General features: G+C 42.7%; 3 protein-coding genes across 3 annotated transcripts; 1 reads left to right on the forward strand and 2 right to left on the reverse strand.

Annotated features, from left to right (window-relative positions):
• Nucleotides 1-58: 58 nt before the first annotated feature.
• Nucleotides 59-1,996, reverse strand: LOC118418685 (DNA replication complex GINS protein PSF3-like). Its single transcript, XM_035824680.1, has 3 exons — nucleotides 1,670-1,996; nucleotides 1,002-1,185; nucleotides 59-798 (listed from the first exon to the last, which is right to left on the reverse strand). The coding sequence occupies exons 1-3, from the start codon at nucleotides 1,879-1,881 to the stop codon at nucleotides 571-573; spliced, it is 624 nt and encodes a 207-aa protein (XP_035680573.1). The 5' UTR covers nucleotides 1,882-1,996; the 3' UTR covers nucleotides 59-570.
• A 662-nt stretch (nucleotides 1,997-2,658) lies between these two features.
• Nucleotides 2,659-8,055, forward strand: LOC118418053 (SHC SH2 domain-binding protein 1 homolog A-like). Its single transcript, XM_035823869.1, has 11 exons — nucleotides 2,659-3,103; nucleotides 3,389-3,550; nucleotides 4,017-4,219; nucleotides 4,506-4,598; nucleotides 4,936-5,041; nucleotides 5,350-5,477; nucleotides 5,576-5,847; nucleotides 6,109-6,278; nucleotides 6,429-6,512; nucleotides 6,836-6,955; nucleotides 7,552-8,055. Exons 1-11 carry the CDS (start codon nucleotides 2,825-2,827, stop codon nucleotides 7,819-7,821), a joined length of 1,887 nt encoding a protein of 628 aa, XP_035679762.1. The 5' UTR covers nucleotides 2,659-2,824; the 3' UTR covers nucleotides 7,822-8,055.
• Nucleotides 8,056-8,363: 308 nt separating this feature from the next.
• LOC118418009 (alpha-2,8-sialyltransferase 8B-like) lies at nucleotides 8,364-11,929 on the reverse strand. Its single transcript, XM_035823801.1, has 3 exons — nucleotides 10,560-11,929; nucleotides 9,464-9,994; nucleotides 8,364-9,209 (listed from the first exon to the last, which is right to left on the reverse strand). Exons 1-3 carry the CDS (start codon nucleotides 10,787-10,789, stop codon nucleotides 8,870-8,872), a joined length of 1,101 nt encoding a protein of 366 aa, XP_035679694.1. The 5' UTR covers nucleotides 10,790-11,929; the 3' UTR covers nucleotides 8,364-8,869.
• Between the last annotated feature and the right edge of the window lie 300 nt (nucleotides 11,930-12,229).

Raw genomic sequence — 12,229 nt, forward strand, 5'->3', positions numbered from 1 at the left:
CATGTCATCGGATAGGAGGCAGTGAATTTGCCTACAAGATCCGCTTCTAACAATAAAAGACATTTTCAAAATTATTCATTTATTAGTAAAACCAAATCTTGGATAACACTTGTCCAGTAAAAAGAATTCATGTTTTCCCCAAATCCACTGTCCTGACACACTCCAAAGCATTGTGATGGGTAAGTTAGATGATATTACAACCCATCTATAAATGATACAAAACCATTCCTACTATGTAAACAGTCCTCTACCAAAGTCTATGCCAGGCTTTCGCTTGAGTCAGCATAGCAGCTCTATATTACATGTGTTTTCTATATCTGCATATGTACATACTGGTATGTTTTAGCGGCTTGTAAAGTAAAGGTATATTTGTTTTCTCACGGTATAACACTTTCTGCCTGTCTTTCCCACCTGTATACTTTTTTTTGTAGTCACATATCTTTTAAACTTTAGTTAGCTGAAATAGCAGGCATAGTGCCATCACCATAATGCAAAATGTTAAGTTGATACTTTGAGCTATCCATATCTAAATCAAGAGCATCACACTGAAAACTAGTCTGCCGTACATTTCTAGTCTCCGTCCTGTCGTTTCCTCTTCCTGTAGTTAGTGACCATGGTGGAAGGGACGATCTTGGCGCTCTGTCCGCTCTGCCAGCAATGGAACGCTGTGAGTCCCTCCTGACCCACGCGGAACAACACGCGCTCGAGCTCGTCCAGTTTCCCCGTCACCGCCGTGGTGTCCTCGTTCAGACAGTTCTGCGCAGAGTCCATGATCCGTCGGAACCGCGTACTGAAAGTCTGTGAGGAATATGAAAATTTGTTAGAAACCTTCTCCTACAGCATGTAATGCTACATTGAGCTGACTGATACACAGGAAAAACAACAAAAAGTTATGACAAATGTTTTCCCTCCAATCGCAAAGTAAAACAAAACCACTGTGATAGTACATTAGTAGTAAACACATTTACAGTAACTAACATTACATACTGATGACTCCTCACCTGTAATAAGGTATTAGATATCTCTCCAGCATCAGGCTGCCCAAAACTCTGCAGGTAAATCCCGAAGGCGTAGTAGTACGGTCCCAGTTTGTGTAGATCTACCACGTTAGCATCTGCAGACAGGATCTGTCTGTACCCCTCACGATATGGCTTGGGCATTTCTACAGTCACTATTCTTCTCTTCCTGTTGTTGTAGGGGTAAACATAAGGGATCAAAGTGTTAGCTGTGAGTCAGTGTGACAGCCTAGTGAGAACTTGTAAGTGAGTGACCAAGATTGTAACATTTTCGGTAGGTGGTTCAACTGACATACATAGACTGCATAATTTGTGTGTCATCTATTAGTATTACTTTATAATGTATGCTAGAGTTAGTTGTTCAGTGGTGCCAGACTATTTCCAGGGTCCACACGGTCTAGGTTCTCAGCATTAGGACCAACATGCCCCCAAGGATATTTTTACAACAGTTCCTTGGGGACATGTTGGCCAAGGAGCCTAGGAAGCCATAGAAACAGTCTAGCATCAGGCTATGCAACCACCTCCCACCCCACCCCACCCCACCCCACATATTAAATTTTATGTTGAATACCGGCCGTTAAGACCCCCAGGAACAATAGCAATTGAAGTAACATTGCATACACACTGCCTATCCAAATTGTAGTGTTTGTTACCTAGAGCATAGTGCCCGTGCCAGCCAGTACGGGAGTTCCATGGCCGTCCCTGCCGCCAAGTCCGTCCCTTCGGCACCCGGGTCCAGGAACCCCAGCCCGAGCACTGACGACTGGAACTTGCACGGAACCTTCTCTTGGGTCGTCAGGATGTCATCAATGCTGAAATAATTCTCCCTGAGTCTTGTAGGGTACTTAACACATGGTGCAAACATTGCTGTCTTCCGTCTTCGATAATCAAAAGCAAAGAAAATATGCTCTTGTGCCGAACTCAAAAATTATGGCTTGAAAATGGCGCCCAACCATGCCAACATCCAAACGTACGGTAAATAACTATAGCTTGAACAATATCACTCTAATCTTGACAATATTGGATTAAAATGACAGTGTCATAAGTTAATTTTTAAATTTTGGGAACTGATATTAGATTTTCAAATCTCATAGATTCTCATTGACACAATAGCTGGAAGTCTTTACGTGCATATGCTATCGATACCCGGAAGTTTGTCAAAGTTGCAGAGTCGGCTAAACCGCCAGGTGGCGCTAACACTAGTGGTTGGGTTCTCCGGGACTTTGCAGTAGAAGTAATTGGTTAGAAAAACGCCAAATATAGCATTTTACCAGTCAATAAAAGTAGTAAAGCCTTGCTACGACTACCTCCAGTTTATTCTAATTTCTGTATTGAATACTTATCATCACCACGAAATCAGAAATTATGTCCAGCCTATACGGTTTCTCATTGTGATGTTTTGTTTACTTGTGAACAGGTGGTCATTGTAATGAAAGTGGCGTAATAATGGCAACATTCAGAATTTATGAAATCTGTTGGGTGAAATTATTCCTCACTTTAATATAGATTTACTTAATTGCTGTTGCGGTTTTCTCAACGAACTGTTGAAAGAGGTATATAGACCAATTTTTTGTGATTGTGCTAATTAGCTAAGTATGTGTTATATATACAGGTGACCAATCTTAAAGGTGATGGTAAATTTCGTCATCCCCACTCTAAAATGTACCGCTCCATTTTGCATGTGACGCATCCACATTGCGTAGGAATCTTTCGTCGCCGACGGCCGTCCGTACAACAGACAGTGTTGTAAAAGTGTGGTATTCTGCCCTCTTCTATCGAAATCTGAGTTTTTACAGAGTTTGTCTAAAATGGAAGTTTTTGGGGATGAAGAGCTATCGAAATTCGACGAAGATGCGAGTAGAGTTATTGCAAAAGAAGCGTTAGAAAGAACGAGACAACATGAAGACGACGCCATATTGTCACCAAAGACTGATGCCAACTCGAACGATGTGGACACCCCGGACGGAACCATGACATCCCTGAATGATTCTGCGGAAAAACTCCCGATTTTGGGGTGCACGGAAGCACAGAGTGCTTTCCCTGATGTCTACCACGTAACAAATATTGACCACCAGGAGAGAATACGGGTCAATATGAGCAAATTTACTGAGAAACTCGTGATTCTATTTTTGTTACGTTGATTTTAATGTAAATCAGCATATTTAAGTTCACGAGGCCACATGGTTGGAATTAGAAGATTTTTCGGTACAATATGGGCAGACTAGCGTATGGAAAAGAATGTATACTAAAGTACGTGCTCAAAACTTCTAGTCCTACCATCGTTGTAATACGAATGTGGATTTTTCCAGACAGTTTTCGTGTTTTTTTTTTAAATCATATCATGATCGTCATTTTACTTAACTCTTGCGTAGGTCTACACAGAGGACATACTTGGAGACTGCCGCCCGGACCAGATAGCAGTGCGCTTCGCCCAGTACGTGCTGTCTCACATCGAACCCGCTGGGTGGCGCGCCGTGTGGCGCAGCTCTACGGGAACAACAGAAACTACGGGGGCTTTCGACGTGCTCGTCGAGGTGTGGGGCGCTCTTTTTTATAACTCTGAGAATGTTTGGCACTTCGGAGACGTAGTGTGGCATTCGCGGTGTGGTGTAATTGTTAGAGTGTCTCAGAACAAAGATCTAGATTCAAAACCCTGACACAAAACCCCGATTTTGTGCCCTTTGAAAAAGGCATTCTACAATGCATTTGGGAAATGAGTGATACTTGGCATCTATATCTGTAACGGGCGTTAATTGGGCTGGACATTAAAAAAGGTCTCGTGTTTGAGGAGAGCCACACACCTCGATCACGCTAAAAACAACCCAAACAGAGGGTTAGACTAGTTGAAAAGAAACTGAACAAGAAGAATCCATTAATCTACGTGTATTGTATTGCCCATCAAAAAAAAAGTCTATTTGGAAGTTGTACATATCATGCTTAAGTGTAACATTTTTCGTCTTCAAGCCATATAAGAATTTTCAAAACAAATAACGTACACAGGTTGACGACGTCCGACCAGAGGATCTTAATGCGAGTGTCCACATCGTGTCGCCGTTCCTGTGTGACCGGCCCGACGTGCAGCAGGTCTCGGTGGAGAACCTCCTGGCGTCCCGAGACTACATGTTGCCTCTGTCCGAACTGTGGCCGCTGTATGACGAGAACTACGACCACGGAAAGACTGCGTTGGTCATAGAGCACATTAGGTAAGTGTTCAACGTGTTAACCCCATCTCGTCAGCTTTTGTGACTGATGCGACGAAGGTATTGTTTCCGGTTTGACAGTATGAATGTGTGTGTGTTTGTAGGTCTGTGTACGTGTGCCTTTAGTTATTTGTACATGCATATATGTTCCTCCCCTAAGATTGGAAGGTTGGCTTGTATCAACAGAATTAGCGAGAGATTCAGGATAATAATGACTTAAAATAAAAATTGACAGAAACTATCAGTATTTGACGGATGTATTTTTTAAAATTTCTTGTTGTGTTTGCAGGTTCTTTTATGACAACATCTGGCGTCCTTGGGATGGAGACGACGAGGAGGACTACAGCTTCGTCCTGAGACATCTGGGACCGAGGCTGATGCTGTAAGTAAACGTATACGCGTATCGGCGTAATCTTACATGGATGTACCCTGGGTGCCAGACCGACGAACTGGCCGCCAGTCCGTTTCTCCAAGGCAATTTGCCCGCCGATCTATGGAGGTTTTGGCTGACCCTTTCGGCCAGGCAAACTTCCTTGGCTAAACCCCCAGAGTGCTAAATTAGATCGGCGGGCAGACTGCTTTGGGTCGACGTCGCAGATGAAACCGCGTACCGGCTGTCGACCTGGGTATCCAGATGACTAGGGTAATATGGGAGATGTAATTATTTCAACTATTTGCACATTGCACTTACAACCGTCAGCACTCCTGCGCCTCTATAGGTACCACGACCTACACACGGGGGCGGTACCACCGTCCACTACGGAACAGTACCACGCTACACTCGCCCTGTACCAGCAGCGCCTCGCAGAACTGGATAAGTTTGAGGTTCATTTTTTTTCTCAAGCGAGTTCAACTTTTTGGCAAAATATGTCTACTTTTAGTTATTAAAATAACCCATTTTAAATGGAACAGAAATAGGATATCACACTACACGAACTCGAGAATAAGAAATACGGAGGATAATAAATGCTTCGAAATTTGAACATTTATAACGAATTAGATTTCAAAGCCATTATCATCTCGACAAAAATAACCACAGAAAAGGTTTAAAAGCGCAAAGGTATACAATGCCTATGTACAGTGAAAAATATAGGACGCCCAATGCAGCTGTCCTGTTAACGTACGCGTTGTAGGATCGGATGGGTGCGGCGGACTCGGACAGTGAGCTGGACTCCAATGACGTGCTGGAGTGTGCTCGCAGACACGAGGAGCTGGACGCGCTCAAGAGGTCAATCCAGGTCATGGAGAATCCTATGATGAGGTACGTCACCGAGTGCCACGTATTTCACTTAAACTCATTTTGGAAAAAGTTTCATTGAATGCTAAATACAGTTATTTCTCCGTTCATATCCCCTCTAGACAAACCATATGTTTCCGGGGCTGCACGGCGGGCCCAGGTGTACCCAAGGGGCCTCGCCCCGACGGAGAACGCGTCACGCACTTGATATCAGACAAGTTGACGGTTGGCACGGTAACCGATCTGGGTTTGCCGCCCGAGACTATCCTGCAGTACCACACATCCCTCCAGATGGCGCTCGACAACACATTTGAAGGAGACACCGTTCTGTTGTTTCCAGGGAGGCACGTGCTGTCACAGCCCATAAAGCTCTGTGACCCTATCACAATAAGAGGTGAGATTTTCATTTTCTCTATTTCTACTATTTTCTATCTAAAGCTTATTTAAGAACAAGCAGAATATTTTCTATTTTCAATTAGATCTGTCCTTGGTGCTGAAATGACGTCTGATGTTGCACACAACTTAAATGTCTGTGGTAATGCCTTCGTCGTGTGCAGCAAAAAAGATACATGAACAAATATTATAAATACAAATGCACAACTCTAACTCTTGATTTGCGTGTGGTATTAAAATTGTATGAAACGATTTTTGGTAGGTGTTGGTAATCCTGATGACGTCACAGTGGAGATCATGGTGGCCACCATGCAGTTCGCCATCCTCTGCTCCTCCTTCCACGTCACCATGTCTGCCCTGACACTGCAAGCCAGCTGTCTGGGGTCCACCATAGATGTAACATGCGGCTGGACCAAGTTGGAAAAATGCCGGGTTTTTAATCTTCAATGTTTAAACACACGTTTAGTATGTTAATCTTTTACGTCAAAACGGAATGAAGAAAGAAAAGTACATTTTACTTCTGATTCTTTTTCATTCTATGGCTTTTTTTCATGATGATTACTGACCGCTGTTTTATCCTAGGTCAAATGTGGCGGGCGTATTGGGGTCAAAGTGCAACCCAAGGCCATGTTAACCATGATGCAGTGCGAGGTGACTGGAGCAAATGTAAGCCTGATAATAAACTAACGTTATGTAAACATTATGAATCTATCTTACTTAAATTAAAATTTGAGTTTTGTTATGAAAATCTTCATCTCAGAGATATAGAATTAATGATTGTTACAACTAAAATTAATCAGTAGAAATTAACAATGTATGTCAATATGAGCACATCAAGCAAACTGATTTTCTTTAAGCTTTTTCACATCAAGCAATATTTCTATTTAGCTTGTAGGTAATAATGTTCATGTCCTAACTTACTCCTTTTTCTGAAAGACTAGGCCAATTGTAATGACTTCTATGTCATTTTATCTTTTGGGGGTTGATAGCAACGTGGTATTGACCTTGAACCAGGCTGTGAGGCAGAGTTAGTAGATAACGTCATCCACGGTCACGGGTCTGGCCCCGCCCCTGGATACGTCAGCGAACCGGCCGCCATTAGAGTGCAGGTGGGTGTGGCTAATTGTTGCCAGGCAACAGCATTGTGATTAGTTGTTGATCGAAGACCATGAATGATTTGAGTCTTTGAGATCCGAAGTAAGGCCTATGTATCAATACTTGTACTAACATTGGCTTACTCCCAACCTACGACATGACCATGACTGTATAGGCCACTTATACCAGGTTTTGCACTATTTATAGTATGGTCGAAAGCTTCTTTTTTTGCAAACGGCCGAAAATTGATGCGCGCGCGCGGATGTCATCCATATATTATAATTATAATCAACATAGCCTTTAGAGTAAATAGTAGTTTACAACAAGGTTTGGGGTTTCAGCAGCACATGCACAGGTAAGTACATTGTTGGTAATATGTCAAAGATGAAAGCTCCGTCCTGACTTCTACACAGCTATGATCTAGACGTGCTTAATACATTTTCAGACGCGTTTTGTTTATGTATGAGGGGGCCTCAACATTGACATATTAATTAACCACAATGTATTTCACTGCACATGCGCATTTGGAACCTTGAACGTCCTTACAATGTCAGCCTACCTACCGTCTACACTAATCATAGCACACCTGACTCACTTTTCATGTTCTCAGGCGCTCAAGCCTAGTCCAAATTCTCCCGACGACCTCCCCCCACCGCTCGTCTTCAAGCACAACCGTATCGGCCCGAACACCGCCTACGGTCTGCAGATTCTCGTGGACCAGATGGAACACTGCCGCCTGGAGCTCAGCCCTGACACCCCTAAAGAACACGCCATCAGACACAGCTTCAAATGGATCATCACAGAAGGGAACACGTTTGTAGAGAATGCTCTGGGTGATGTGGAGATTTGCCCTTCCATAGAAACCATCAAATTTGATTAGGAAAATCTGTGTTCTCTCTGTGCCGGATGTTTGAATTCAATCGGACGACAAACTTCCTATTAAAGGTATTGTATCTAATTTAAAAAAGTCTGGAAATGAACTTATGCAATGGAAGTGTTACATGATATTTCCTTAAGAAGTTGAAATGTTGATATAGCGTTACATGTCATGAACAAAATCAATGCAACATTCTATGTGTACAAGTATATTTAATAAAGATGGTTTTAAATGTGATACGGTTTCAGTACTTCACTTCTTTGAGGCAACTTTGAGCGTGGGTGGGTGGTCCTTCGTCCAGACGTCACGCAATGCTTTCACACATCGTTCGTTCGTCCCATAGCCTTTTAATCAGCCGTAGGGGCAGCACAACATGTTGTGCTGTATCAATAGGCATTTTAGTCCCCTGGTGGCGCATCTCTCTTCTTTCACACATATTAAACCACCAATACACTACTAGTATTACAAAATATCTCCTCTCTGTTACAAAGAGCTCATTATACATTGCAATTGTTTAGAGATTTTTTTTATTTGTCTGTCACTCATACTATCAATAATTATAAGCTAATAATTCCTTGCTGTTTTACAGTTTTTAATTTTCGTTGCTCAATCGTCGGTACTCATTTTCCAACGTTCAATCGTCGATGCTCATTTGCATATGGGCATGGGTGACGCAATCTATATTCATATCCCTGTTAAAATGACCGAGTCTTTGACTTAGCAATCTGCAGATCCGGGTTCAAGACCGCGTGCGAAGTATTCTCTTAATACTTTTTTCTCTTTTTTTTTCAAGTATTTAGGCCACATAGTGGCATCACACTCACGCCACCCAAACAGCTATTCTTAGCTTTGCCCCGGTCAGCTTTCTAAAAGCTATCTTGTTACTCTTGTCGTTGAAACATTTTCTGATTTTTGCTTGTAACCTAACATATAAATCCTTTTGTGGACGACCTGCCAGTGAAAGTGACGAAGCCCTTTCCCTCCTACCAAATGCCATACAAATGTTTAATTGGAAAGGGGGATGCCTACACTTGACAGGGCACAGCATATTTCAGATAACGAGTTCACCTAACTTTTGTAATTTCATCCAGGCCCCTTCCAAGGCCGATTGAATGGTAGGGGCATCTTTGCATTTTCCAACGACATGTCTGATGACTTTCTGATCGTCAAGTCGTTTGAACAGCTCATTCTCTTCGATGAGATCATGGCTCTCGCTGTGTGTGCGCTTGTCGTAGTAGTGGTAGGGGACGGGCTTGCCCCGGTAGGTAGACATGGGGTAGAAACCGTACATGGAGATTTTATCACAGAAGGTGGAGGCCAGGGCGAAGGTGTTCAGGCCTGTTGAGGCGAAGTTCCCACGTGCCATTCTTCCGATAAGGTCTAAGTACAAACTGAGAATATCGAAAACAAGATCAATTTTACATTAAGATTAGGCAGCCAGGTCGGGAAGATACATAATAGTAACAAACATTTCAGGTAGCATCCACTACGCCAGTGACTCAGACAGCTGTAGTTCAACACAAACAAAGACGAAGAAATATTGTAAATCTTCGTTATTAAAGAGACACGCTATGAGCCTTAGACCTAATGTGTATCTTATTACATGTCTTATTTTCCATTCTGATATTCTCTGAACAACACTCACCCTTTGTTTTCCTTGAAAGAATTGGATGGAAAAGCCGTTATCGTCGACATCTTGTTCTCCTTGATCGCAGTGTCGATCACCTGTATCTCCCGGATGTTGTCAGGATCTTGGATGGAGTGACCTAAGATCATCCCGGGCGTCTCACCTAGCTCTGCCAGCGCGGATTTCTGACGTTTGAAGTCGCCGGACTGGAGAACATCACTTATCTGTTTCAACCGCTTTCCATTTACAATGGTCAGGTTGGTCCTGCTGCCTACATCCCTCCGGTACTTATGTACAGGCGGCAAGTTACAGCGGATGACGAACTCGTGAGCGTCTATCTCAGCACCACAGCCGCTATGGAGGAGTATACCGCCGTTACCCACCACTGCGCATGTCCGATAGTGCTTGATGGGAGTGCGCACAACATTACATGTCTTTTTAGACTTGCGAAGGGTGAATTTTAGATGGTCACATTTTTGCATGAAGATTTTGAAGTCAGAAAAATAGATAACGTCTTTCTTTGGATCAAAATATCTCTTCGTGATCTTTCTGTGGAGAAAATGAGGACAAATAAAATTCAATATATCGTTCAGTCATTCTAAAATGTTATCGATGTGATAACTCGAGAAGGGGGTCGCCCGTACTCTCCAAGCAGAGGTTAGGCTCCGGTTGTTTTTTAACGTTTTTTTTAGTCGTTTTTATCGGGCTTTCTATCTTTTTTTTATATCTTGCTGTGTCAAAACCTGTTTGACTGGCGTACTTCAAGAAAAATGACAAAATAGAAAGCCCGATAAAAACGTTAAAAAAACAGCCGGAACCTAACCTCTGCTTGGAGAGTAGGTCGCCCGAGGGGATGGAGCAAGATTCTTTCTTCAGAGAAAAGTAATCGCAACCCAACTGAAGATGCATGGGAGTTCTCACACCTATTGGACTTAAGACATCTTTGGACATGCTAGAGGGGGGAAGACTTTGGTGGCTTTCAGAGTCACTCCTCTAACGTCAAGAGAAGAAGAAGGAGGAGATCTAATTACTTCTGCTCTACTACGTAAACAAATGCACAAGCCTATTTCCTTATGTCTCAAAATAGGACAATAGGTTATTGTTTTTAACTTACTGAATGTTCCTGATATTTTGCTTGTCGAAGTAGACCTCCAGTTTTGCCATGACCCTCTTGTCTGGAACGGTTGTCTGTGACCGCTGGTGCTGTCTGTCTGGCATGATGAGCTTCAGACGGCGACCAATCTTCAATGGGTTCATCGGTATCATGTCATAGACACAGAGCAAGACTATGGTAGCGAGACCAAGGCCACAGAACGCTGTTACATAGATAGATGGCTTGATCATGACAACCTCCTCGTAGCACCTAAAAACTCGGTAATAATCTTCCAGCCTTCTCTGTGATAGCGAAGTGTGGTTTTCCCATTATGATCACGTAATGTGGAGTGGGGACCGGTGTAACTGGACCTTTATACACGGTTCACATATGGCACACTCTGACCTTATCAAAGTTGTCTATCAGAGTACACGTGTGCTCAGGTGACAAGCGTGTGCCCTTTACATCTACCCATTGAATACCTAAATGCTATTGCTTTTAAGTCATATCCTGACGTGGTACATTACATCGTTTATCTGGACGTCCGATGAGGAAAAACAAGCCAATGGGTACTGAGAGAAGTCGTGTACAGTAGACTACTGAACTTCTCTATCAACCTCAGAGTTGAGGCAGAACTGCCCCGCCCCCAATATGTCATCTGATTTGACTCCTTTTGTTGCTTGCCTCGGTGCCCCTTATAGCCGCAGGCTTGGGTTTTGTGTTAGAGAACACTGAATGCAGTATTCTTTACAAAGCCTCTTTTCATAGATGATACGCTTGCTCAGAGTAACCCACAAGAACCACTTTTGGAGAAAAGGGAAGGTCCAACCAGGTAAATTTCTTACAGCATAAACAGAGAAATCTAAACACATTAGTGATGCGTACTGTACAGTTTTGATTAGAACAAACTGAGTGTGTGCACTTTCCGACAATTATCTAGTATCTTCTTATAGACCTGATCATGAATACCACTTGTTAATGCGTTGTGAGACACAATTGCTATTCGTATTGTTTTAAATACAGGTTACTCGTTTATCACGTGATCAGTGCACAGGAAACGATGACCTTTACCGATCTAATTGATGGTTGCTAATTCGTCTGAATTATCACAGTGGGAGTAATCATAATATCCAGTTAACTTTGCGTAGCTTCATGGAGAAAAAGTTCCGCATTATAAGATAGTAAACTACGGACACGACAATTTCTGACTGTTGATTTTACCAGTGGCATTACTAATGTTGAATATAAAGTTCAAAGGAACGCAAGGGGGAAAATCGGTTAACACTCACGTCACCAGACGTACAAATGACTATGCCGCCTATGCGTGTCATGTTTTAACTGCAGTATTACTTCCGCCAGAGTGGTCATTGTCTTCACCAAAAGGTTATAAATGTTTTTGGTAGCGTTTAAGTGTATGTGTGTGTGTGTCTTTGTGCGTGTGTGCGTGTGTGTGGCATAATCATTGAAAGACATTTATGATACGTTATTCGTAAAAGTTAAAATCATTTGAGGAAGGTATGAAGTGGTACATTCCTGGAGAGTACACCGCCAGTACCCACCACTACGCATGTCCGATAGCGTTTAATGGGCGTGTGCACAACATTGCAGGGATTTTAGTAAAATCCCGAATTGTGAACGTTTGGTAGTCACATTTTCCCATGAAGACATCAAGATCGGAATAACATAGTATG

This window comes from Branchiostoma floridae, chromosome 6 (genome assembly GCF_000003815.2).
Source record: "Branchiostoma floridae strain S238N-H82 chromosome 6, Bfl_VNyyK, whole genome shotgun sequence".
NCBI classification, from domain to species: domain Eukaryota; kingdom Metazoa; phylum Chordata; class Leptocardii; order Amphioxiformes; family Branchiostomatidae; genus Branchiostoma; species Branchiostoma floridae.